This window comes from Salminus brasiliensis, chromosome 24 (genome assembly GCF_030463535.1).
Source record: "Salminus brasiliensis chromosome 24, fSalBra1.hap2, whole genome shotgun sequence".
Classification (NCBI taxonomy): Eukaryota; Metazoa; Chordata; class Actinopteri; order Characiformes; family Bryconidae; genus Salminus; species Salminus brasiliensis.
Genome location: NC_132901.1, coordinates 26,348,224 through 26,376,218, shown reverse-complemented (window position 1 = coordinate 26,376,218; position 27,995 = coordinate 26,348,224). Strand labels below are relative to the sequence as shown.

At 41.1% G+C, this 27,995-nt stretch overlaps 2 protein-coding genes across 2 annotated transcripts; one reads left to right on the top strand and one right to left on the bottom strand.

Moving 5' to 3' along the window:
• Positions 1–20: 20 nt before the first annotated feature.
• chs1 (chitin synthase 1) lies at positions 21–18,397 on the top strand. The gene is made up of 19 exons (XM_072670066.1): positions 21–67; positions 808–943; positions 6,054–6,239; positions 6,770–7,839; positions 7,939–8,034; positions 8,906–9,070; positions 9,248–9,395; positions 9,675–9,740; positions 9,849–10,083; positions 10,876–11,076; positions 12,299–12,583; positions 13,984–14,163; positions 14,857–15,394; positions 15,513–15,676; positions 16,519–16,862; positions 16,952–17,062; positions 17,151–17,368; positions 17,476–17,542; positions 18,329–18,397. The coding sequence occupies exons 1-19, from the start codon at positions 21–23 to the stop codon at positions 18,395–18,397; spliced, it is 4,326 nt and encodes a 1,441-aa protein (XP_072526167.1).
• Positions 18,398–21,500: 3,103 nt separating this feature from the next.
• Positions 21,501–27,160, bottom strand: mpc1 (mitochondrial pyruvate carrier 1). Its single transcript, XM_072669870.1, has 5 exons — positions 27,004–27,160; positions 26,211–26,214; positions 24,502–24,598; positions 23,229–23,361; positions 21,501–21,946 (listed from the first exon to the last, which is right to left on the bottom strand). The coding sequence occupies exons 1-5, from the start codon at positions 27,072–27,074 to the stop codon at positions 21,922–21,924; spliced, it is 330 nt and encodes a 109-aa protein (XP_072525971.1). The 5' UTR covers positions 27,075–27,160; the 3' UTR covers positions 21,501–21,921.
• Positions 27,161–27,995: the final 835 nt, after the last annotated feature.

The following is a 27,995-nucleotide window of genomic DNA, read 5'->3' as shown; positions in this document are numbered from 1 at the left end:
TGATGGAATAGCAGGACGCCATGGAGGAACTAAGGAACCGAGGTCAAAAGAGAGAGTTTAGACACAGGTAGAGACAAAGCAAATCTATTGATTTTTAGTTCATTCAATTCTTATATGTTGTTTTAAGATGGGGTTAATTAATATACAGACTATAGAACTACTTGGATTAGTTTTCGGTCCTGTTAAAAGATATAATGGCTGACGATTTTATGTAAATAAAGATACAGTGTTAAAATACTAAAAGGGAAGATATTGGTTGAACATGGACTTTTGCTTATTATTACACTTTTACTGGCCATTTTACCATAAAGGTTTTAAATTAAAGGAATAATCCAGTGTTTTAAACTAATCTCTCTACTGTTACGACAAAATGGTATTTTAGCGAGTGAAATCTTCTTAAATATTGTCTAAATATCTAATATTTTTCATTTCTATTATGATTAAGTAAGTTCTAGATTAGGAATGGTTAAGCCTAGCCTTCCAGGCACAGCTTACAGTACCACTGATGACAGTTCTGTAATTATATTAACATGTTAATACATGACAAGTGATTATGAAATAGATATTAATAAAAAAGACATTATGTAATGGTAATTATATACAGTTGCACAAGTTGAGCCCCTTATTACATTTTTCTGCTAATTTTAAACACAGTTTCTGTTTTGGGCCTAAGCGAATACACTGGAACACATGTTAAACCCTCTGAATTAGATTTTCCCCTCAATTTGGCAAATGTGCTTTCTATATGAGATTTGTGCTTATTTTAACAAATAAATATGTAATATTTGTATATAATGCCTTTCACAGGGACACATGGGATCCCTTTCAGCTGAACCCAGTTGGGGCGGAGAAAGAAAAGAAGCGAACATGTTTTCGGATAACACAGCGCATCATGGCCGTGCTGGTGGGCCTGATGGTTCTGGCCACTGCTGTCGTCAGCAAGGTGAATTTTCAGAGCTTTTCACTGTAGTGGACACTACTGTACTCAGTAATACAGTAGTGTAGTTACATTAAGGTACTCCAAGCTATACACCAGAAGATACTGTAAAGTGTTTTATTCAATATTTTATGTTCCTGGAGACATCAGAGGTTATTAAATGTTAATTAAATGATTAAAATTAACTAATGAATGTATTTAGAGTATCACTTATATGATATAAGAGGTTCTGATCACTTTTAAATACTTTTTAAATATTCTGGGTGTTTATTTTTATTATAACTTAATTTATAAAATGGATAGTTGCCGTTCTAAAAACCTTATTTAAAAATTAATGATTAAATAGGCAACAAATTCTCGCTATTGAAGGAACTATTGGCCGAAGGGACGCTAGAACTTAGAAGGTAGATTACATTTTGGTCTGCTATCACTGTTTTCACTGTAGCCAAGGTTGATGTAGCTTATTTTAAGTGTTAATAATAATAATTCTTTGCAATATTGTGTCTTTTTATGTATTTTGCACATTTTTAATGGCTCTTTTTGCCAATCATATAATATCCTGCCTTATAGAGGAATCTTGACTTTATTCTCACAAAACAAAATCACATCTGAACACAATATGTATAGCGATACGGTCAAAAGCCGATCAGACCAAGGGCCTCTGCAGCTTCAAGTACGGCTCGGCTCGACCCGCCATCCTTTAAGATCCACGGAAGACGGGCGTCCAGACTTTTTACTGTCCTGCACCGAAGTGGTGGAACGAACTTCCCCTGGGTGTCCGAACAGCAGAGTCCAACACTCACTGTCCTCAAACCCAGACTGAAGACCCTCCTCTTCTGAGAGTACTCAGGAGTGTGTAGAGTACTGTGGTCTCCACACTGACTTCTGTATTTAGTAGAGTCTAAGCGTAGAGGGATCTTCTGGATCCTAGCTGATAGCAGCGAAACAGTGGAAAAAAGAGCATCTGCTAAATGCTTTCAATGTAAATGTAAATATTTAATCATCGCTAACATCGTTGCCATCTTGCGCTTCTACAGCGAAAATGTGCAAAATGCAGACGTGCCCGTATCTCCATTTTCGTCCGTTTATAGTTTTCTCCATGGTTTGAACCCTTTAGCTGCTTCTGTACACTGTGTTCAATTCTGGATGAATGGACCAATAGAAATGCTCCAAGCTCCTATTTTACATTGACTTCCATTCAAAGTTGAGCACATTTTGGCCTTCTCCTGTAAGATCACCATTTCAGAGACACACAGGCAGTGGTGGCTCAGCGGTTAGAGCGCTGGGATATTGATAACAGGGTTGTGGGTTCGATTCCCGGGCTCGGCAAGCTGCCACTGTTGGGCCCTTGAGCAAGGCCCTTTACCCTCACTGCACCCTGGGCGCTGGAGTTGGCTGCCCACCGCTCTGGGTGTGTGTGTACTCACTGCCCCTAGCTCACTAGTGTGTGTGAGTGTGTGTTCACTATCACAGATGGTTAAATGTGGAGGACACATTTTGCTGTACAAATACGTGCACCTTTACCTTTTTTTTTACATGTGTCTTTCAGCAATTTCTTAATTATAGACACTGATCTTTCCCACCTTGTGCAGCCGGCCCTTTCTTCGCCCCCCAGGTGCACGGCCACGACTGCTGGTTCTCCTCCTCGACTGTCCTCCGAACCGTCTGAATGAAAGGGATTAAAATGCAGTTATTATAAACAGCCACAGTCTCCTCACACACGCTTTTCTCAGCGAGCTGAGCTGATCGATGAGCTGATTAGCAGCACATTCATACATGGAACATGCTGAGTGTTGCCTTATTAATATTCATAATGATATTGGCTGTGTGACTCACATGGACTATTGGGAGCTTGATTTGGCTTCATATTCATTATTCATTCATAAAAGCTAATTCTGGCTTTAAATAGGAGTAAAACACAAACCTACAGTCTCTCAGATATGAACCCAGCAGTGACTGCTGGTCATATTTACATTTATACGCTATTTATTCTCAATATTTCCAGCTAATTATAAACAAAATAGGACAAGCTGAGCACAAACTACTCTCACCAAACGATAAGCAGCCTCGGCCTCCTCACACCAGCTGCATCGCTACAGGCTGACCAGCTACAGAGCTACACACTGCATTTAATCGACGTTTACTCCACAAACAGCACAAAACGCACCTAAAAACTGTATATTATTATTAATTAGTGAGATTACACAAAATGTATGTTTTCTTTTCACAATATTACACCTTTTTTAACAGTTTAAACTGAACATAAACTAGCCAGCAACGCTGGTTACGTCTCTCCTCAGCGAGTAATGGTGGGAAAGTGCTGTCAAAATAAAATAAAAGCTATAATGATAATAATAAATAAATAAAATGAAATAATACAGTGAAACAAAATACTGAAAATATAATTGTGCATAATTGTAAGTAATTAAGTTCAATCAATAAAGCTAAACTTTAGCCAAACCTGCTACACTAGCACTCAGTTTTATTTTGTAATATGTAGCTAGCTACAGCTCTCTTCTTATTAATAATAAATAAATAAATAAATTAAATGTATTTATTTTATTTAGTTATTTAAATTAAAACAGTTTTAACAAAATTATTTATTTAAATAAATAAAAATATGTATTATTTATTTATTTATTTAAATAAAATTATTCATTTAAACAAAATACTCAACATATAATTGTGCATTGTTCTAACATACTTAAAGTCAAATTAATTAAGTTAAATGAATAAAGCTAAACTTTAGCTAAACCTGATACACTAGCACTCACTTTTATTTTGTAATATGTAGCTAGCTACAGCTCTCTTCTTATTAATAATAATGATAATAAATAAATAAATAAAATGAAGTAATATAGCAAAACGAATAACTCGAAATATAATAATGCATTATTCTAACATATTTAAAGTCAAATTAATTAGCTAAGTTAAATTAATAAAGCTAAACTTTAGCTAAACCTGCTACATTTGCACTAGCAGTTTTATTTTGTAATATGTAGCTAACTGCAGCTCTCTTCTTATTAATAATAATGATAATAATAAATAAATAAAATTAAATAATATAGTGAAACAAAATACTCAAAATATAATAATGCATTCTTCTAACATATTTAAAGTCAAATTAATGAAGTTAAATGAATAAAGCTAAACTTTAGCTAAACCTGCTACATTTGCACTAGCAGTTTTATTATTCATATTTTGTAATATGTAGCTAGCTACAGCTCTCTTCTTAATTCTAGACTCATCTAATATTTATAACCGTTTTCCAGTTTCAGACAAATTATTTAAAATTAAAATGTGTAATAGCAGCATTATAAAGGAATCAATCATAATTGTATGTGTTTATCTTCAACCGAATGTCTATTTAATGACTGAAAACAGTAAATGTAAGCCGTTGGGCAGCTGCGTAAACTTCTGCCACTTCTGACTGATTGTTAAATGCATGGCGTAGGTTCTTTATGGCCTACTGTACAGGGCAGAGAGCCTTCTTAACTACAGCCCCACCTCTTTCTGTTTATTTAAACAGAGGTAACTGCGCCCTGATATGGAGATGTTTGTTGTCTCCACTGTAATTAACCAGGGTTGGGGGAGAATTTATGACGGGACCGAGCCTCGAGTACTTTGCACTGCGTTATCTTCAGCCAGCGTCTTCCTGAAGGTTGTGATGGTCTGGGTCTATGACAACCTGAAGGAGAATTCCTGGTATGATCTATAGTCCAGAACCAGTCATATGACGTCCACACCTGTAGGAGTAAAGGTGCTACAAGCGTAAGAAGAGTCGAGTCTCTACAGGAACATAAAGGAGGCTGTACAATCTAAAAGGTGGACCCAAACGGGTCATTATCAGTGGTTATCAGCTCAGGTATGGTTGTGAGGGATGTCTAGGTCTTTCCTGCAGCTGATAGACTTTATGGGGTCTATTTACTTTAACTAACAAGACAGGGCAAGGCAGCCATTTTCACCAGTAGTGATGGAAACAGATGGAGTTTGGCCTCCGTCTTTAACCCACCTGTGTAGTGAACACACACACACACACACACACACACACTAGTGAGCAAACACACACTGTGACAGTAAGCACACATGCCCGGAGCAGTGGGCAGCCATCACTGTGGCACCTGGGGAGCAAAGAGGGTTAAGGGTCTTGCACAAGGGCCCAGAAGTGGCAGCTTGCTGGGCCTGGGTATCGAACCCACAACCCTGCCCTAACAGAACCCACAAAATGTCAATGTCACGTGCAGGGAACCACTAATCTAATAGTACTTACTGTAAACAGGGTCGTTATATTTAATACTACAGGTTCCACATAGGATCCATTGGTTCGGTTCTACAGAACCTTTTTAATGGGTGTGTCTTAATTCAGGAACTCGGTTAAAAGTACTGAGCTGAAAGGTTCTGTAGAAGCTTTATTTTTTACAAAGCAATCTTAAAAATAAAGGTTCTCTGAACTTAAAGAACCGTGTTTCTGGAGATGTGTTTATGTGATGAACCTTTACCTTGGTAAAGAACCTTGACATCAAGAGAAGGTTCCTTAAACCTTTAAAGGGTTCTTCACACTCACACATTTCTGCTACACAAATGGCTCTTCATGGAACCTGAAGTGGTTCTTTTATGGTTTTGTTTAAAGAACCCTGTGTTGGAACCAATTTTCCATGAAGAACCATGGTTTTAATGGAGATGTGAAGCATGTAAGGAACCTTTACATTGATAAAGAACCTTGACATCAAGAGAAGGTTCCTTAAGCCTTTAAAGAGTTCTTCACACTCACACATTTCTGCTACAAGAGTGGCTCTTCTACCCTGTGTTGGAATCAATTTTCCATGAAGAACCATTGGTTTTAATGGAGATGTGAAGCTTGTGAAGAACCTTTACCTTGGTAAAGAACCTTGACATCAAGAGATAGGGTTCCTTAAATCTTTAAAGGGTTCTTTACACTCACACATTTTTGCTACACAAATTTTTGCTACACTGGTTTTGGTTCTTCTATGGCGTCCGTTAAAGAACCCTTAGTAGAGTGTATCTTCTGCTTCTATCCACCTGAATCCTCAGTGGACAATGTGGTTCTCGATCGCAGAACAGCTTAACAACTTAACCTCAACTGATCATGTCTCAGGGTTCTCTGCTCACCCTCGTCATACTGTCCAGCCCATATTCCCTGAGGAGTCAAACAGACAGGCAGTTCTACACGCTCCTGCTGATGTGCATCGTGGTGATGCCCAACCTGCTAGTGTTCCTCAAGTGTCTGTGGAAATGTGCCTTCAAGAGTTACGTCTCCCCCAACGTGAAGACCTTAGGGATTGTGAGTCGATCTGACAGATGTTCATCACCTTAAATCAGCCATAACATTAATACCACTGACAGGTGAAGTAAAAAAAAATGGCTATATGAGGCAGCAAGTGAACAGTCAGAACCAGACTGGGATGTTCTAGATAGACGACTGGGCAGAACATCTCCAAAACATCAGCCAGGTTTTGAGGGGTGCTCCCGGCATGCAGTGGTCCCACCTCACAATTTACAGGTCTTGCTGCTATGGTTAGTCTTGGTGGCAGATACCACAGCAGGACACCTTCAGAAGTGGAGGCCTTGCCTCGAACGGCACAAGAGAGACCTGCTCAGTGGTACTAATGTAATGGCTGATCGGTGTATAGATATATACATGTATTTTTCTACCTATTAAAATATATGCATGACCCATATATATATATATATATATATATATATATATATATATATATATATATATATATATATATATATATATATATGGCCCCCACTGTGGAGCTGGACCAGTTTACAGTGCTGTTACTGATTTCACTGTTCCTGTTAAAGATCTGCGCGATCGAGTCCCTGGTGGCAGTCGGGACGGCGGTGCTGGTTCTGATCATAATGCCGCAATTTGACGTGCTCACCAACCTCTTCATATCTGGAGGAGTCTGCATCCTCACCTCCATCCTGCAGATAGTCTTCCGTCTTCAGCACCAGCGCTGGATGATCATCTTCCCCATCTGCTCCCTGATTCTGGTGCTCATCGGCTACAGCCTGCTGGCCTCTGACTACTACGTGCGGATATCGTCTTACGTTACAAAGGAATACGACGACTGTTTTATTTACGTGGGTGTCGCCATATTCGCCTCCCTGCTGATCTCGCTGAACTGGTGGGAGAACTGTCTACAGGCCAGCGGCAGCATTCAAGAGATGCTGAGCGAACTGGACGGCTTCCGAGACTTCGCGTACATGGTCGCCAGTTTCGTGAGGATCGCCATCACTATTGGGGCGTACTTCCTTTATTACGGCGTGATCGCTAAGCCCACCATCAGCTTCCCAGCGTTCTCACAAATACAGCAAGACGCCCTGCAAACAGGCCTCGGGGTGTTTTTCCTGCAGGCCTTCTGCTCTGCTGCCTGTCACTGGTTCGGGGTCGTGGCCTGCAAGATCCATGCTGTCAGGATGAGCTTCGCCTTTCCCGTCTCCTTGACCGGTCCCGCCACCCTGATCCTAGGCTTGACGCTCTTCTTGACCAAAGCAGGCAACCTGGATGTGGGCGCAGAAATCGCCTACTTCAACTACACACCAATCAACAACCCCTTCTTGAACTTTTGCTCTGGTCTGGACCAGCTGAAGGACAGCAACAGGACACCAGTGGTCCTCCTGGAGCTCTCGAACAGCATCTGCAGGACATCACTGAACAGCCATTATGCGCTTTGGCCATTCTCCATGCTTGCTCTGGAGGGCGTCTGCATGTGGCTGGGGCTCATCACGTGCACGTACTACGTCTGGAACATGAAGGTGCCACGAATCGAGCGAACCTCCCAGCTCTTCGTGCGACGCCTGTACGAGTCGGCCTTCATTGACCAGTCTATGCTGCTGAACACCAAAATGAAAGTGAAGAACCCAGAGAAGTAAACCTCTTGTCCTAAGCTCAGTCCGGCTCAAAGTTTGTTTCTAGGTGAATTTTTTATGTAATTTTGTTACATCATTTTTCTTTTCTTTTGTTGTAGCTTCGAAGATGTGGAGAACTGTGTCATTTACCTGTGTGCAACAATGTGGCACGAAACATACGATGAGATGCTTAAGATCCTCACTTCAATGTTCAGGTATTTTATTTATTTATTTATTTATTGGTAATAACTTCAGGCTCCTGCAGATGGCGCTGCACGAGGATGATCGGGCTACAATTATATGCTATATATATAGAGGTGGTAGTAACTTCAGGCTCCTGCAGATGGCGCTGCACGAGGATGATCGGGCTACAATTACATGCTCTCTCTCTCTCTCCCTCTCTCTCTCTCTCTCTCTCTCTCTCTCTCTATATATATATATATATATATATATATAGATATATATATATATATATACAGAGAGAGACAGAGAGAGCTCCCTGGAGAGGTGGTAGTAACTTCAGGCTCCTGCAGATGGCGCTGCACGAGGATGATTGGGCTACAATTATATGCTATATATATAGAGGTGGTAGTAACTTCAGGCTCCTGCAGATGGTGCTGCATAGGGATAATAAGGCTACAATTATATGCTATATATATAGAGGAGGTAGTAACTTCAGGCTCCTGCAGATGGCGCTGCATAGGGATAATAAGGCTACAATTATATGCTATATATATAGAGGAGGTAGTAACTTCAGGCTCCTGCAGATGGCGCTGCACGAGGATGATCTGCAGGTGTATAGAAGCGTACGGTCATACGGGTCTACCAGCAGTGGCAGAATCCTCAAATCCTCCAAAATTCTAGTAGAAAAGCTTTCTTCCCTGGACAGTAGAGACAGTTACTCCAACAAAAGCAGGAGAGACTGAACATGCCTGAACATGTGTCCCAATACTTTTGTCCAATACATAATAGCAAAATTTGGACTCCAGCTGGGCTCTAAACACAATAAAGTATATCTTGCTATAGAGATGTATTCATTTATTTATTGTCACATGTCTAATTCACTCAAGTGTGCTTTGCCTTTAGATTGGACAGATACCGAGGAGACCCAAAAGAGGAACACAAGGATTATTTTGACTTTGAGTGCCATATCTATGTGGATGACGCCTTTCAGATTGAAAAAGAATCTGGAACAAAGCTCATCAATTCATATGTGAACGATCTCATACACGTTGTGACGGAGGTGTACAGGTAATCAAGTGTTATCATCTGTTTATGCCCCAGAAACACCCATAACCCCTTTGATAGAGTGCCTTTTTATAAGCTGTACCATAGTATATGGTGAGTTGTTAAAGGGTTACTGCATGGTTGCCAACAGTATTCACAGAAATGAAATTTATTTTTAATAAAATATGATTTTCTCTTCAGAGTATACACAAATAAAGAGCCGGACGAGGTCTCCATCATTGAAACTCCGTATGGCGGGCGGCTCGTGTTCGTGATGCCAGAGGGAAACATGCTGTACATCCACCTGAAGGACAAACAGCTGATCAGAAACAAGAAGAGATGGTCACAGGTGAGGGCAAATGAAAAAATAATAATAACTGCCATAAAACAGGTGACAGGTGACAGGTGTCCACCCTCATGCTCAAATTACTTTCGTGTAGTAAAAGCTTGTGACGTAGCTTTTAGAGCTATTAGACAATGCTCTGGATATCTGTGTGTGGTGATCATCCTAACGCTGCTCTTGTCGCTGAATGAAATCAAATCAGGCCTGAAAATAGACTGTTGGCGGGGTGTGGGATAGCGATGATGGGGCCCTGAGCGTTACCACTACACTGTGTTTTCTTCACAGATTATGTATATGTACTACCTGCTGGGCTGGAAAGGATATATAGTCAAAAATCCCCAAAAAATAACAGTAAGTCGACTCATATTAAAAATTTGATTTTGATTTAATTATTATTAGATCTGTTATCTATTAACAGCTCATTTTTCTCATGGTCATTTCTTTTTCTGTTACTAACAGAGACAGAACAACCCATGCCGTGCCAGCCTCGTGTCACTGGACGGACAGGCCTTCCTCCTGCCAAACTTTGACAATGACAGTAAAAGGAAATACATCTCAGATGAGAACACGTACATCTTGGCTTTGGACGGAGACACGGACTTCCACCCCTCGGCTGTGATTCTGCTGATTGACCGACTTCGAATGTACGCCAACGTGGGCGCGGCTTGTGGGCGGATTCATCCCACTGGAATGGGTAAAATACACCACAGTCTGCGAATACAAGCTGTAATTCTCCAGTTACTGTCCAAAGATTTGTGGACACCTGCTCTAATGAATGCATTCAGCTATTTAAGTTGCACCCTTTGCTGAAGCAGATGTGCCAATGCTCACACATGACTTGTCTAGTCCATATACAGAAGTACTGCCATTAGAATTAGAAATGTCTGGAGCAGATTAGCATGAAGTCATAGGCACCATGCTGCCTAATGCCAGGCGTGGGCTGGTAGAGGGGTATGAAGCCCCCCCAGCATTGAGCTGTGGAGCAGTGGAAGAACTGTGTTCTCTGGAATGATGCTGGATGAGGTGGGGTGGTGATCAATCATCCAACATCAACACGTTTTTTTCCTTGAATGGCATCAAATTCTCACAGCAATGCTCCTCCAAAATCTAGTAGAAAGCCTTCTTCTCTGGATAGTAGAGACAGTCACTCCAACAAAAGCAGGATAAACTCTTTTTATAGCCTTGATTTCAGAAGAGATGAGCAGGTGTCCAAATACTTTTGTCCATATAGTTTATAAAGGTTAAGCATATGCTAAAATGTCTGTTAACTTCAAATAAAACACGGCATGACTTGAACAAGCTTCAGATATCCATGTTTACTACATATCCTATAGCATATTATATGTTATATTATTATAATATTATTATTAATATTATTATATTATGCATTGCTTGTGGTATTGTGACTACCCTAGTAAGAAATCAGAAATCTGGAGTTTCTGATCCACCCCATTCTCTTCTAATGAAAGTGACCATGTGTCTGCAGGCCCGATGGTGTGGTATCAGAAGTTTGAGTACGCTGTGGGTCACTGGCTGCAGAAGACGGCGGAGCACGTGTTCGGGTGTGTGCTGTGCAGCCCTGGATGCTTCAGCTTGTTCAGAGGGTCGGCTCTGATGGACGACAACGTTCTGAAGCGATACACCACCAAGGCCACCAGAGCTTCCGAGTATGTCCAGTACGATCAAGGTAACCTGGCCGCAATTGAAATGATCAATAATATAATATCATATCAATTAATTTGGTCTATTGGTTTATTGGAAGCAGTGTTATCCACCATGCTGACCCACTAATGGCATTGCCAGCACTAGAGCCAGGTTGTGCCAGGTAAGATTACACTAGCTAGCCTAATGCTGACTAAGGGCAACCTGCACCTGCACTGACTTTCCAGCTGAAAGGCGACACCTGGGACTGGTATAATGACGTTAGCCGAGGAAACCGATGATTAGCATTGGTCTGTTCATGCTAGCCTGGCTTGTTTTTCTGTGTGCAGCCAGTGCTGAATGTCAGTGGCAGTGTAATTTAACATTATAGTATAACCTTTATAAGATAACGTTATTAATTATGAACTAATTCTGGTCTGCAGATTTATATTAGCTATCTTGGCTCGCATAGATTAGTTTATAGATATAAAATTAGCTAGCTATGCTCTTCACATTTAAATAAATCTGCAAAATCCCAAAGGATTTGCAGTGGAGTCCATAACTGTTATATTGGATATATCATATAGGATAGAATATATACACTATAATATCAATTAGACACAGGACAAAAGTATTGGGACACCTGCCCCAAAAATCAACATAATTTGAGAAGAGTTTATTCTGCTTTTGTTGGAGTAACTGTCTCTACTGTCCAGGGAAGAAGGCTTTCTATTAGATTTGAGAGGAGCATTGCTGTGAGGATTTGATTGCATTCAGCAAAAGGAGTGTTAGTGAGGTCATATTGTTGGATGATTGATCACCACCCTACCTCATCATCCCCAACTCTCCAACTCATCCCAAAAGTACAGGAGCACTGGAGCACCACCATCCGTCACTCCAGAGAACACAGTTCCTCCACTGCTCCACTGCTGGGGGGCTTTATACCCCTCCTCCAGCCCATGCCTGGCATTAGGCAGCATGGTGCCGATAGGTTCAGGTTTATCTTCTACAGAGAGTCCTATTCTATTGGCCATACTTCTCTACAGGGACTAGACAGGCTGTGTGTGTGCATTTGCACATCTGTGTCAGCAAGGGGTGCAACTTAAAGCAGCTAAATGCATTCATTAGAAGGGGTGTCCACAAACATTTGGACATGAGTGGTCTACTGGCATGCAGAACATTTTTTACACCACTGGTCTCATGCAGTATCTCTATGTATGGTATGGTCCATGGAACATCTGCCCACCGTAATCACAATGCCTTTTCAGGTGAGGACCGCTGGCTCTGCACGCTGCTTCTGCAGCAGGGCTGGAGAGTGGAGTACAACGCCGCCTCAGATGCCTACACCAACTCTCCGCAAGAGTTTAAGGAGTTCTACAATCAGAGACGGCGCTGGGGTCCCTCCACCCTTGCCAACACTCTGGACCTCCTGCACAGTGGGCGAGAGACTGTGAAGAGGAACTCCTCCATATCCATGCTGTACATCTTCTACCAGATCTTCACTGTGGCCTCCTCCATTCTTGGTCCTGCTTCGGTCACCCTGATGGTTGCAGGTCAGTATTACCAGGCGTCCCTGTGGTCCAAAGAACATCCAAAGAACCTTGAAATGCTGGGAAATTCGTCTGGGTTAAACACAGACATGGGGCTTGAACAAAACATTGCTGGTTTGAGTGGAGGAGAGCATCAAGAGGGCATCAATCAAATCTCTGCTGTTATTTAGGTTTGCTTTCTTTAAGCCTTCAAAACAAGCCTATGAACCACGTGTGATTTGCATTTACATTTATGGCATTTAGCAGACGCTCTTCTCCAGAGCGACTTACAAAGTACTTTGCTATTTACCCAAGAAAAACCTCAGCTAGTTAGAATAGACCAATAAATCAAAGGATACCTCTAAGCTTAGACTCTACTAAACACAAGACAATAAGGCCACCATAGTACTCTAATCGTCCAAGTACTCTCAGAAGAGGAGGGTCTTCAGGGTCCCCCCATACCACTACCTCAGTACCCGATGCTTCATCATTTTATAGGGAGAGAGATATTGCGCAATACGCTGAATACGCGCCCGGGCCTTTATCCACCACCCATTTACCCAACAGTGGCAGCAGCCAACAGCTGGAATTGATTAACATAGCACTGGTTATCCATCTATGAAAATAATATAATATTAATATAAACATTGCTTTTATCTGTGTAATACCATTTCCTTTTATACCACAACGTTATTTTAAAAAATATAGATTTTTATCATGATATTTTGATGCTCTTGGTGGCCCCCTGGTGGCGTTGGGGTCCTAAACAGCCGCGTAATTCGAGTATGCTTTGGGACGGCTCTGGGTTTGACGATCCTGTACTGGTGTTTTATGACGAATCTAACCAAAACATGTCCCACTTTTAATGCCCCATGTTAGCACTGTTAGCATCACCAAAAACAATGCATTATGCTGTATTCTGAGCATCGAAACACCAAGGACCAACACGTCCACAGATAGATGATGATCAGTACTGTGTGTACGACTTTATGTGATTTAATGAGACACTCGAATGAGATAGCTAGAAGTGCTAAAACACTGCTGTCATACAGTATAATGCTACTGCTTTTACCACTAATGAGGTACAGAGTGGCCCTCTTGGATTTTGAACTTGGGGTAAGTGAGGCTCTCCTGACTCTCCGAGTTGGAAATCCGACTTTGGGAGCATTCCAGTTGAAATTTCTTACTTGGAACATGGGAATTTATTTATATGGGGAGAGAGCGCCATCTACCCACCTGGAGAGCACGGCCAATTGTGCTCTCTCTGACTCCGGCTGCTGATGGCAAAGCGGCATGGCTTGGGATTCGAACTGTGCTTCACAACCTAATAAACCACTCAGAGCCACTCTGAGCCCCTGGTAGTGCATTGCTAGCTCATTCCCAATCATCACAGGCTGCTTTCTTCCTTTCTGCTTTCTCTTTAGGGGCTTTCCAGTTCGTGTTTTCCATCTCCGGCACTCTGTCCATCATCATAGCGGTCATACCTCCAGTTATTTACATGCTCATTTGTTTCCTGGCCAAAACCAACTTCCAGCTCACCATCGCTTCCATTCTGAGCATCTTGTATGCCTTCCTGATGACGGCAGCCTTCTTCTCCATCATTGGTAAGCGTCTATCGTTGGTTCTGCACCTTTGCATTTCAAGTGGGCAGGGATGTGAGACTCGTAGTGCAGTAATACTCAGGCCAGACTTGACTCGGTGGGTGGATTTAACCCTTTGGTGTCTATAAGGGCATTTTCTCAATGTTTGTTTGTTCTCAAAGCCACTTGCATATTAGATAATACCCATATATGTTTGATATCCTTAGTTCAGAACAATCTCAGCTCTCTCTATAGTGAGACCCCATGTGACCTAGATCACCTACAAGAGATACTCAGACCCTAACCCTGAAAAATTGCAGTCAGATATTAGAAATTCTTCATATTTCCTGTAAAAACATACAATTTCTCACATGGACGAATTGTCCCGGTGCTTGAAATGAGTTTACCAGAGTCTCAGCTTCACTAAAGCATTGAAATTGCAATCTGAATATGATATTCATAAATGGCGAGAGGCAGAAGACAGGTTTCTGAGTGTCCAATTGGGTCAGATTCCCACCAAGCTCCTAGTTAGACACGTTGAGAAGCCGAGACAAGAATCTTAACCTGTATTTATAGCCTCGTAAGTCCGGACGCGAGTCACGTATGATCTGCCAATGAGATGCAATGGAAAGTGCGGAGTCTATAGATTCAGGAAATGTTTGAACCGTATATCTGTGCCGTATTATCACAAAGATATTAATATGAATGTGTCAACAGGTGACATGATTAAGGAAGGCACATTCATCACACCTACCGGGATATTCCTGGTCTCCATGACTGTCCTGTACCTGGTCACAGCAATCCTTCATCCCATGGAGTTCAGCATGATCATCTACGGCCTCATGTACTTCATCTGCATTCCCAGCGGCTACCTCCTCCTCACCATCTACTCCTTGGTGAACATGAACAACGTCTCCTGGGGAACCCGAGAGTCCAACAAGGACCAGGAGCAGAAGAAGCATACAGGCGTTCTGTGCAACCGCAACTGCAAGCTCTGCTGCTGGGACGTGAACATCCAGGTCACCCAAGAAACGGATAATCTGGTCCTCCAGCAAATCCAGCAAGCGGTCAGTACCAACACTCCGGCTGTCCAGACTGAGATGAAGGAGATGACCGCACAGGAAAGTCAGAAACCTGCACCTCAGACTGTGAAGAACATGGTAGAAAACAGCAGAGATGTTCCTGAGACGACAGAAGGCCTCAGGAAACCTCCGACCTCCAAAGACGGCGACCTGGACACCGATTCTGAGCGAAGGTAGGGACTGCTGGCGTGAGTTTTGAGTGGACGCATGGTTTCAGCTAGTGTAATTGATCCAGACGAACACTGGCTCTTAAGTAAAGTAAGTCTGGATTTGTGTGGAATGTGCTTACAGCGAGGGCGAGAGCAGCACTGAGAAAAAAACAGACATGTTTAATGATGACGACGACGATGAGGATGATGACATCGATGATGATGATGATGATGATGATAACACCTACATGAATGATTTTGAGGCTGAGGAGGAGGAGGAAGAAAAGGAGGTCGTCCCTGAGAGCGGTAAGTCCGACAGGGGAGCTGCCTAAGCAACCAAATGGTTCTTTAAGATGCTGTGGTTCTGTATAAGACCTTAAGAACCCTTAAGGAACCCTTTTAAACAGTGCCGTTAAACAGGTTTACTGACTGTAGCCCATCTGCACCATTTATCAGCCCCTTCTACATAACTAAGTAACTAACTGGTAGCCAACTGGTAGCCCGATCATGGACTAGTGTGGAATTGTCCACGAAAACATTGGAAGGATTGGAGCGGGATCAGACGAAATCATCGTCAAGGTAGTGGTGGTCCTGCTGGGGTGCCTACTTTGTTCAGAATAGTGGTCCTGTGGTCAGAAACTGACCACTGATGAATAGCTAGAGGAACTCTGGTTAAGATGGTTGAGCTGTAGTCTCAAGGTGTATTAACAAGATGCACTACATGGACAAAAGTATTGGGACACGAGATTTTGTCGTTTCTTCTGAAATCAAGGATATTCAAAAGAGATTATCCTGCTTTTGTACGAGCCTCAACTGTCCAGGGAAGCATTGCTGCACAATTGCTGTGAGGATTTGATTGCATTCAGCAATAAGAGTATTAATAAGGTCAGGGTGTTGGATGATCACCACCCCACCTCATTCCCAACTCATTAAAAATGTTGGATGGAGAACACAGTTCTTCCACGGCTCCACAGCTCAATGCTGGCACGCCTGGCATTAGGCAGCATGGTGCCAATGGGTTCATTAGTCAATACTGGCACCTATTTGGACATACAGTGTAGGTGTGTCTACTAAAGTGGCCCAAACGTCCACATCAGGCCTTCTTCTTTCACAAGCGCATCTAATTATTGTTTGTAAATTGTTGGCAGACTGGGTCAAGCCGGTGAAAACGGAGTTCCTGAAGAAGCTCACCTACGCAAACATGAAGAGAAACCTGCAGGAGCAGATTAGGTACACCCTCAGGAACAAGAACCAGGAAGACCTGTGTGAGGAGCTGGTGCAGATGCTAACAGACACCATCAACGAGGAGCTGAAGGACAAGGTGGGTCCCGAAGACATCCTGTCTGACATCCAACTGGAGCAGCTGCAGGACGCCCTGAACGAGTCAGCCCGAAGGATCCTGAAGACCAACCGCATGAAGAGGCTGGAGGCGAGGGTCAAAAGAGCCATCGAGAGAACCCTGGTGGCCCCCCAGGTGGTGAAACTGAGTGAGGTAATGCTGGTACTGCTGTAGAAGCTTCTGTGCACTAAGGAACCTTTAACTAACCTTTAATTAAACGTTTGCTTCCCGTCCTTGACCAGGATGAGAACGATTTCTGGAACAAACTGATAGAGCGCTACCTAGAACCCATTAACGACCCTAAAGCCCATCAGGAAGCTGTGGAACGGGAGCTGAAGTCCCTAAGGAACAAGGTAGGTGGCTATTCGGCTAAGCTCAGACCTAATCTTCGCAGTTCCTGAGTTCCGTAGCTTCACAGAACCACACTTCTCTCTCCTCCAGGCCGTGTTTCTGTACTTCATCGTGAACGTCCTGTGGGTCGTGGCCACGTTCATCCTTCAAGAAATTGGCAACGATGTGATCAGCATCAAGATTCCCAAATATTTCCCCAACGGCACTCTGTCTGATGAACCTCTGAAAGTGGAACCTCTCAGCTTAATGTTCCTGCTGTCGTTTGCTGTCCTTCTGTTGATCCAGTTCCTGGCTATGCTCTACCACAGGTACCACAGTTCAGCTGTTCTGAGCACCTGCTATGTCTCATGAGAGTCGGTGAATGTCTCGGATGGAGCTGCATGTTAAGTGGTGTTTATTATGTTTTCTGTAACAGAGTGTACACCCTCATCCATGTCCTGGCCTACAGAAGCACTGAGAAGGACTACAAAGAAGTAGATGAGGTGAGTAACCGTCCTTCGCGTCTAACGCTTGATTGAGACTTTGATTAGGCAAAGCTAGTTAGTTGTTTTGTAGGGTTTTGACAATGCACGGGTTTATATATTCTGTGGTACACAATGAAATTAAGGCCGTCCGAGAATTAGAATAAATCGACGTAATTCTGTTTTATTTTTTCTATTTAATTTAATTTCATTTAATTTGTTATTTTATCTTATCTTACTTTGTATTATGAAGCACTTCGAGCTGCCTTTATAACATATGAAAGTGATTATTTAATAAAAAAGCTTATCATCACTATTATAAGTTAACCACATAAACCCAACAGGAAGGAGGCTTTTTTCTTTTTAATCCGCCACCAGAGGGCATCACATTCTACGCTCCATTGGCCATAGTGAATTGTTTTCCTAAAATGGATCTGTAGAATCAGAGCTTACTGTGTGCTACCGTGTTTTCTGACACTTAATAAAAATGCACGAGGCTTTTTGTCTATTGTTGGATGCACTATGTTTTTTTAAATGAACATAAGCTCATTTAAAACAGAATTTGATGAGAAATTATTACTGTTTTGCATAATTAGAGTAATAATGAAGCACAAATGACGTGCGACATACCCTCCTAGTTCTGCGTTTTTCTATTCAGAACTGCAGTTTTTGATTTAGAAAAATAATAATTTGTATATTATATATATTTGCCTAGTTTTGAAAATTGGTGGTGAGCCCAGGATAGCAGCCCTGGATTCATAAGAAAAAAGCTTAACCCATTAACTCTGAGCATGTGTTTCCGTTCAGGACGACGACCTGATGATCCTGGAGAACCAGATCGCAAATGGTGTCGTCATCACTGGAGATGACTTTTGACGGCAGAATGAAAAATGAAAACTCTGTGAAACTTTTTTAATGTTTGCATTTTCACTTGATTTTGCACTTTTGGTTGTCTGTGTTTCACGAGGATCAACACTGTTATGTACAAGTTTTATTGTACTACCTCTTCTGACGGCCGTGTCCTACAGCGGGATGAAGATCCAAGTGAGAGAACAGAAGAATTATCATAGACCACTGAAGCCATGTCGTCATTCCGCAGTCAGCGTCACGCCCATGTTAGGAACTCTAAACTCTCGGCCTAAGCTCTTTCAAACCTGATAGGGCTTGTCCTGTGTCCTCTGAATTACCATGTCAGACTGTAGGAATGTAGGATCTTTAGAATCTTTAGGTTCTGTAGGAGATGTTGTATATTCTTTACAATCTGTAGGATCTGTACTGCAGGAGTCTTAGGATATTTAGGATCTTTAAGATATGTGGGACCTTTAGGATCTATACTACAGTATCTTTAGTATCTATAATCTTTAAGATATGTAGAATCTGTAGGCTCTGTACTGTAGGATCCTTACGATATTTAGGATCTTTAGGATATGTGGGACGTATAGGATGTGTAGGATCTGTACTGTAGGATTAGTGGGTTCTGTGGGAGCTGTAGGATCTGTACAATGTTTAGAACATTTAGGTTCTGTAGGATAAGTTGCATGGTCTTTAGAATCTGTAGGCTCTGTACTGCAGGAACCTTAGGACATTTAGGATCTCCTTGTGCTGTGGGACCTATAGGATCTGTAGGATCTTAAGGTTATGTAGGATCTGTAGAATCTTTAGGACCTGTACTACAAGATCTTTAGTCTCGGTAAGATCTTTAGAATGTTAAGGTTCTATAAAATGTGTACTGTAGGACCTTTAGATTTACTTTAGATCTTTACAATCTGTAGGCTCTGTACTGCAGGATCCTTAGGTTCTGTGGGACCTTTGGGAACTATACTACAGAATCTTTAGTATCGGTATGATCTTTAGGATCTGTATTAAACTACTGAGGTCTAGAAGAGTAAAACACTGATTCTTTCACACTAAAATTACTTATTAACATTATTTCTGAGGAAAAGTAAAACTTATATTTGCAACAAGTTTAAGTAAAATGTTCAATTTGAGTTTTTACTAAAAATAGATATCAATCACTGAAAGTTAAGAAGGTTTCTGGCTTCGCCTGTAGAGCTGCTGGTTTGGAGATGTACGAACTAGACGTTAACATTTGCGTTTGCGTTGGAAGGAGTGTGCAAAACTACGCTCATGCATTTTTGTTTACAAAGTACGGAAGAACATGAACAACAACGTCTTGAGTAATTTCTATTTATAATTGTATTTTTATGTTAATAAAATTGTTAAAATATGACCTTGTTTTTAAAAATGTTTCTACTCAATTTTGAAGACCAATTACCCAATCCCTGTTCACATTTAGGTTCTTTAGAATCTACAGGCTCTGTACTGCAGGGTCTTTAGGTTCTATAGAATCTACAGGCTCTGTACTGCAGGATGTTTAGGTTCTATAGAATCTACAGGCTCTGTACCGCATAATCTTTAGGTTCTATAGAATCTACAGGCTCTGTCCTGCTGGATCTTTAGGTTCTATAGAATCTACAGGCTCTGTACCGCATAATCTTTAGGTTCTATAGAATCTACAGCCCCTGTTCTGCAGGATCTTTAGGTTCTATAGAATCTACAGCCCCTGTTCTGCTGGATCTTTAGGTTCTATAGAATCTACAGCCCCTGTTCTGCTGGATCTTTAGGTTCTATAGAATCTACAGGCTCTGTACCGCATAATCTTTAGGTTCTATAGAATCTACAGGCTCTGTACCGCATAATCTTTAGGTTCTATAGAATCTACAGGCTCTGTACTGCAGGATGTTTAGGTTCTATAGAATCTACAGGCTCTGTACCGCAGGGTCTTTAGGTTCTATAGAATCTACAGGCTCTGTACCGCAGGATGTTTAGGTTCTATAGAATCTACAGGCTCTGTACCGCAGGGTCTTTAGGTTCTATAGAATCTACAGGCTCTGTACCGCAGGATGTTTAGGTTCTATAGAATCTACAGGCTCTGTACCGCATAATCTTTAGGTTCTATAGAATCAACAGGCTCTGTCCTGCTGGATCTTTAGGTTCTATAGAATCTACAGGCTCTGTCCTGCTGGATCTTTAGGTTCTATAGAATCTACAGGCTCTGTCCTGCTGGATCTTTAGGTTCTATAGAATCTACAGGCTCTGTACCACATAATCTTTAGGTTCTATAGAATCTACAGGCTCTGTACCGCATAATCTTTAGGTTCTATAGAATCTACAGCCTCTATTCTGCAGGATCTTTAGGTTCTATAGAGTCTACAGGCTCTGTACCGCATAATCTTTAGGTTCTATAGAATCTACAGGCTCTGTACCGCATAATCTTTAGGTTCTATAGAATCTACAGGCTCTGTCCTGCAGGATGTTTAGGTTCTATAGAATCTACAGGCTCTGTACTGCATAATCTTTAGGTTCTATAGAATCTACAGCCTCTATTCTGCAGGATCTTTAGGTTCTATAGAGTCTACAGCCTCTGTTCTGCAGGATCTTTAGGTTCTATAGAGTCTACAGGCTCTGTACCGCATAATCTTTAGGTTCTATAGAATCTACAGCCTCTGTACCGCATAATCTTTAGGTTCTATAGAATCTACAGCCTCTGTACCGCATAATCTTTAGGTTCTATAGAATCTACAGCCTCTGTTCTGCAGGATCTTTAGGTTCTATAGAATCTACAGCCTCTGTTCTGCAGGATCTTTAGGTTCTATAGAATCTACAGGCTCTGTACTGCAGGATCTTTAGGTTCTATAGAATCTACAGGCTCTGAGCTGTGTAACTGTGAAACCGTGTTCTCTGGAATGATGGACAGTGCTCCATCCAAGACTTTTGGGATGAGTTGGGGATTCAGGATAAAGGTGAGGTGGCGATGATTCAACACCCTGACCTCATGGACCTCAAATCCTCACAGCAATGCTGCTCCAGAATCTAGCAGAAAGTCTTCTTCCCTGGACAGTAGAGACAGTCACTCCAACAAAAGCAGGACCATCTGTTTACGACCCTTGCAGATTTCAAAAGAAAGTGAACGAGCTAGTTAAGAAGGTTTGGACAGTTTTTATTTACCATAAGATCGGACGTTAATCTGATATACACAGCCATGTATAGTTCTGCATAAATTAGTCGAAATGACAATTACATACACCAATCCCTGGATGCGAACCTAAAAACTAAAAAGAATAATAATTGTGCGTAACGGCGATCAAAAAATGAACATCTCATTTTCTGTACATTCCGTCCTTTCCCAATCCTTTCAGAAAGCCTGCGCAGAATAACTGCAATAAATCAGTGTATAATTGGTTTAGTACAAGAGGTGAATTTGACAGGTATTTCGATCAGTTATCAATAAAACTTGAGTGTCTGCATATTTAATGTTCAGTCAGATTGGCGTCTCTGTGAGCTGTGATCTGAACAGTGACCGTTAATCACAGAAATCCTCCACACCCGACAGCTGCTCATCATTTGGCCACCTTTTTCTCCATGCTGCAGAAAGATACACAGACAGATAAGATACACAGACAGATAAGATACACATACATCTTCTTTACAGCTATAAATATACTATATATATATAACGCAAATGAATCATCTGACCAAATTTGGCCTAGGCAGACACTGATCCGAATTCAGTTCCGACACCACTGCTGAATTAATAAACTGTAAACCTCACCATGTGGGATTGACTTAAATCATTACTTTACTAACTTCATAAAACAAAATATAACAAATTAACACAGCTATAAATTTACTAAATTGCTATTTATTTGTCATTAAAATAATATAATACATTTGTGCAGGACATCGACAAATGTAAAATAATAATAAAACTTGGAGCTGGGCGATATGGAAATATTATATCACAATATTTAAAGATATTTTCACGATACACGACATTCATCGGGACAGATGTGATCGCAGACAAAATGCATCAGTAGTGATGGATTTTTTTAAAAACTACCATCTAAACACTACACCCATATTTATTACAGTGATTTTTTCTGAAATGTGCTGCACTTTATCCAGTTAATTAATTCTTAATTACACTGTTCGCAATGAAACATGCAGCTGATTAGTAGTGTTATGTAAGCACTGCTGATATCCTCAATCAATCTCGATCATGCTCAAAAAAAAAGCATCTTGTATCACGATAAGAAAATTGACATCAAAATAGTCATATTGCCCAGCTCTAGTCAAACTTATTAAAAGATTTATATTTATATATATTTATATAATATTTATATATTATTTTTAAAAAATCAAATGAAAATAAGTAGATTCACTTTATCAAACACACAAAGCGGTAATCAGTCGTATTTCTAAATATTTCATGTAAACAGTTATTTAAAATAAAATCTAGCAGCTGAACCTGAGAATAAATAAGTAACATAATATACAGGCAGTAATCGAACATCGCAAACATTTTACAACAAATTATAGTAAACGGATCAGTTCCATGGATCGGCCTAATTATCCGATATCTGATCCAGCTAATTTTGTTAATATTTGGACTGATCTCTGATCCCAATATCGGATCAGTGCATCCCTAGTTTGGCCCCAACTCCCCCCCCCCCCCCCAGCTCTCTCTCTCTTTTTCTCTTTACAGAGCCGTATAAGCGCTATTATTAGAGATGTAAACGCTCAGATGTAAAGCTCAGAGGGTAGATTACACTGTATTTCTGCTGAAATATGGATTAAATCTCATTAATTATAATCTTTCAAGTCTTATTTTAGTAAAAGCCAATCAGTAATACAGCTACATGCTTACTTGTACTTGATGAGTCTCCCTCCCTGAATGAGCTGTGCCGTTTCGTTGGTCAGGTGGCAGGCGAACAGGAGCCAGTTCCTCGGCTGCACTTTGTAGGCGAACCTCATGAACAGCATGGAGTAGCAGACGAGAGCTGGAGACCACAGGAACAAGAGCAAACTGAATAAATGAGCCTTAACAGAGCACCATTAAAGTACTGGGACACCAGCTCATGCATTAATTATTCCGATATCAAAGGTATTTTAAAAGAGAAGGCGGCTTTCTAGATTTTGGCGGAGCCTTGCTGTGAAGATTTGATTGCATTCAGCCACAAAAGCTAGTTAGTAGTGCCAACAGGTTTATCTAGGTTTATCTGCTCCTTTTCTATTGACAGTACTTCCCTACAGAGATCATACAAGCTGTGTGTGTGTCAGCGGTGGGTGCAGCAACATTAATTACAAGGGGTGTCCACAAACATTTGGACAGTTTTTTTTATCCCATTTTTCCTACCCATTCTAGACGGCCAATTACCCAATCCCATTCATTTGAACTCCTCCTTTCCCCATCACTAGTAACGCCCCCTGGGAGTGATGTGGGGAGGAAGTGCCTTCAACCCACCCCTGAGAGAGCAAGGTCGTCTGTGCTCTCTCTGACTCCGGCTGCTGATGGCGAGCAGCATGATCCGGGATTCTAACATGCGGTGGGCTTTGCATTTTTGTAGTTATTGAAAGGTTCCTCCCACCTTCACGTCATGAGAACTGGGATTTCCTAGACTTTACACTGGAGCAAACTGGTAAAAACATCAGTGTGAGGCAGTAAGACAAGGCTACAAGGCTACAAGGCTATCATTTCACACCCCAGGGCAGAGGGAGTAATTTCAGGGTTGCTGTGAACTAATCTAAAAAAAGGAAAAGTGCATCCAAATATGAATTTTAATTGCTGTTGTAGAGTCGGGGGCGAGGTAGGGCTGGGGGAATGTGAGGCCCTGAGGAGGTGGAAGAAGACATTCCTGACTGGAGCTCAGGAAGAGTGGTGGCAGATTAATGGGAGGCGTTTCTGCTGTAACTGGTTTCAAAGAAAAGACAAATAGAGGACAGTCCCATACCCTCTCACCAGCTACAGACTGACCCCCCCCCTACCTCCCAATGTCTCCATTATTTAAAACAACACAAACACAATCAGGGGACAGACCGCAGTGTCCTCTTTCCCAATATGTTAGTCGTTGATGCAATTTAGCCATAAAAAGGCTGTGTTTTGGTGCTGGGTGGACTTTTAACTAGTCCATCTCACTTACCAAAGGTCATTCTTCCACTGATAATCTCTGGACTTTTCTTCATGTCAGAGATTGCAGCAATGGGCAGCCCCCAGTTTGCTACTGGACCCCAGAAATGCTTGAAAAAACAAACAAACAAACAAACAAACAAACAAGCAAGCAAACAAAAACAAGATAAATAATCATGAAAATATATTTACATTTAAAATCCTAGCATGAATATTTAAATTTTAATAAATATTAAAGTTAGGGCTGGGCGATATGACGATATTGGGTATTGGGACACATTTCGTTATTGTTATGAGTTTATTGTAGATCAGTATTTAAAGAACACTGACCCAACTGCATGCTTCATTACAGGGAGTGTAATTAGTCCTGTTTAATTACATGGAATAGAAAAAACTATTAAAAACGCTCATAAATAATATTAATAATATTAATAATAATAATATAAAAAGTGAGAGTTTTGGGGTACCTGCAGCTACTGGTGAATTTTCTCTGTATGGCAAAAAATATCACAATAAATATTGTGTCTCGTGAAAATGCCCGTAAATATTGTGATATAATATTTTTCATATTTCGCCCAGCCCTAATCTAAATCACCTAAAGAAAATGTCAATGTACAATACGTCAGTGTAACGGCATTCGACCAGCACCACAGACCGGCCAGGGTGGCCATGTCTTGAGAGATGCCTCACAGAAATCACTAAACTGTGCAGGACACCAGCCCCCCGCAGCTGGGACTGAAGAACCCTGGTGTATATTTACTAACAAGCGTCAGAGCAAGGTCTCAAAGTCCCCCGGTCAACCTTTCACTCACTTCTCATCAATGTAGAGTGTAAACACAACACGTACAGGTAGAGGTACAGGTACACACACACACTTACACACACTCTGTACCAATGGGCCAAATTATTACTACTGTTAACTAGAATCTGAACTACTGTTTGTAAATATTCATGATATTTTTTTCCTCTAGAAGAGAACATCTAAAGTACACTATATGGACAAAAGTATTGGGACACCTACACATTCCACCTAGCTGCGCTTTTATGACCTCTCATTCTAAACCCATAGGCTGTATTAATATGGAGCTGGTCCTCCTTTGCTCTAAGCTCTACCAGCAGCAGCAGCAGGTCTGGAGCTCTGCTGCAGTTACTGAGTCAGTTGGAGGCTTTTCTGCACTCTGCTCTGAGCTCAGCACTCGGCCCTGACCCCGCTCTGTAACTTTACGTGGTCTGACAGACACTCGGTGGACACTGAGCTGCTCTCTGTGAGCTGTTCCTCCTAAACTCTTCCACTGTTCAATAATAACACCACTCACAGCTGATGGAGGAAGATCTAGGAGGGAAGGTCTAAATTTCACCAGCTGACTTGTTGTTGTTGGTGCAGCAGCGGTGTCTCCTATTACATACAGAACCACGCTGGAGTTCAGTGAGCTCTTCAGAACCTCCCGTTCTTTTACTGATGTGTGGAAGAAAGGCTGACTGCAGGACTAGAGGCCTGGTTTTATATGCGTATATGATGATGGGACTGAATGAAGGACCCAATACTTCTGTCCATAGAGTGCAGATGCTTGCAAATATCAGTGTCCCATCCAAATAAAGGGAGGCCGACGGGTCATCTTGATTGGGCGTCAGCTGTACACAGCAGGAGCCTCACCTACAGAGCTCAAAACAGTGACGCCATCACAGGTTAATAGGAAACCAGCGGACTGAAGAAATACTTACCGTGCTGGAGCCGGCGAAGGTCCCGCGGTCAGGAGGAGGGAGGAAAGCATGGGGGAAATAAGAGAAGAGTAAACAAGCATGTGTTAATGATTTGATTAAATGGTTTGGATGGTCTGAGATTTTATATATTATATATATATATGTATATAAATAATCCCTTCACAATGACCCAATCACTAAAAACCCCACCGGACCAACTGGATCGGCCAGCAAAGCACAATTAAAACCAATCTAAAGACTAAAACTGCAGCATTTCTGCTGATCTGATCTGATCTTAGACCTTTCTTGTATAATTAAGTGATTAAGACCAAGACCAGCACCAAGTCACAGCTGTTCCCAGTGATGCTGGTGAAAGGAACCAACGGCCCGAAGAGCTTAAAAAGGCCCAAAGGCTCCTAAAAGCTGCCTTATAGAACAGTACGAGCTACATGACATGGATACCAATCTATCCCTGATGTCTAAAACATGTCCTGAGACATTTGAGGCCTAAAATACATCATTTTCACCCCAAATATTCACCCAAACACACCCGGACCTGGAGGCAGAACATCCAGAAACATCCTGAATGACTTTGTTTAAGAGCATAATCTTAATTTAAGCAGCCAGAATTCAGTGTAACCCCCATTTACCATAACCATAACCATAACATCAGCCTTGTTGACCAGGTCAGGCTGTGACCCCTGCAGGCAGCCACACAGCACAGCTCCCAAAACATGCCCTTCACCTGGGCCAAGGCCCAAACCAGCAGGACACACGACTCTCCACGCAGCCCTGCTAGCTGGCTGAAGCTCACCTCATCAGATAGTCCCTGAACTCCTTGCTTCGGAGGTGATCCACAGCTTTGCGGGCTAGGGTTCCAGCCATGGTTCCGAGCAGATACGTCCCAGACTACGACGAGCGGAGGAGCTGAGCTGGGTGGCAAAATAGAGGGCAAACCAGCAGCGCTGCTTCCTTTGGGGTGTCAAAATAAGAGTCCCACCCACAGCAACGCCCCTCAGCGGAGGAGCTTAGGTTAAAAACATGTTTAATTAAATATATATATATATAAATATATATATATATATATATTTTCTATTATGTTATAATTGAATTTAATTTAAATGTTTTAATTTTTACATAATTTTAATGATAATTACAATTAATCGTCATGATTAGCAACCCATCGCTAGATGGCGATGTTAGGTCTATTAAAAAGGTGTTAGAATTTGTTTAATATTTATATATATATATATATATATATATATATATATATATATATATATATATATATATATATATATATACTTATTACTTACTATATACTATTTCTGTTTCTTTCTGTTTATATTGATATTTATAAGATTATGTATAGTTTATGTATAGTATGTATATATATATTTTCTATTATGTTTTAATTGAATTTAATTTAAAATTTTTAATTTTTAAATAATTTTAATGACTGCGTCTTACAATTAATCGTCATGATTAGCAACCCATCGCTAGATGGCGATGTTAGGTCTATTAAAAAGGTGTTAGAATTTGTTTAATATTTATATATATATATATATATATATATATATATATATATATGTATATATATATATATATATATATATATATATATATATATATATATATATATATATATATATATATATGTATATATATATAATATTATTTTATTAATAATTAACCCTGTGACCCAGTGTTCTACCCACCAAGCCTCTAGTCCTGTTGTACAAATACTGTTTACTTTAGTACACATACAACTCTACTGTACTCTTTAACTTCTTTTATATATATATA

Coding starts and splice junctions, on each gene's coding strand:
- chs1 (XM_072670066.1), top strand. CDS start 21: ATGGAGGAACTAAGGAACCGAGGTCAAAAGAGAGAGTTTAGACACAG. Junction 944..6,053: donor CCACTGCTGTCGTCAGCAAG/GTGAATTTTCAG, acceptor ATCATGTCTCAG/GGTTCTCTGCTCACCCTCGT. Junction 15,395..15,512: donor GACACCGATTCTGAGCGAAG/GTAGGGACTGCT, acceptor ATGTGCTTACAG/CGAGGGCGAGAGCAGCACTG.
- mpc1 (XM_072669870.1), bottom strand. CDS start 27,074: ATGGCTGGAACCCTAGCCCGCAAAGCTGTGGATCACCTCCGAAGCAAG. Junction 23,362..24,501: donor CAGTGGAAGAATGACCTTTG/GTAAGTGAGATG, acceptor TGTGGTCTCCAG/CTCTCGTCTGCTACTCCATG. Junction 21,947..23,228: donor GGGAGACTCATCAAGTACAA/GTAAGCATGTAG, acceptor ATCTTTCTGCAG/CATGGAGAAAAAGGTGGCCA.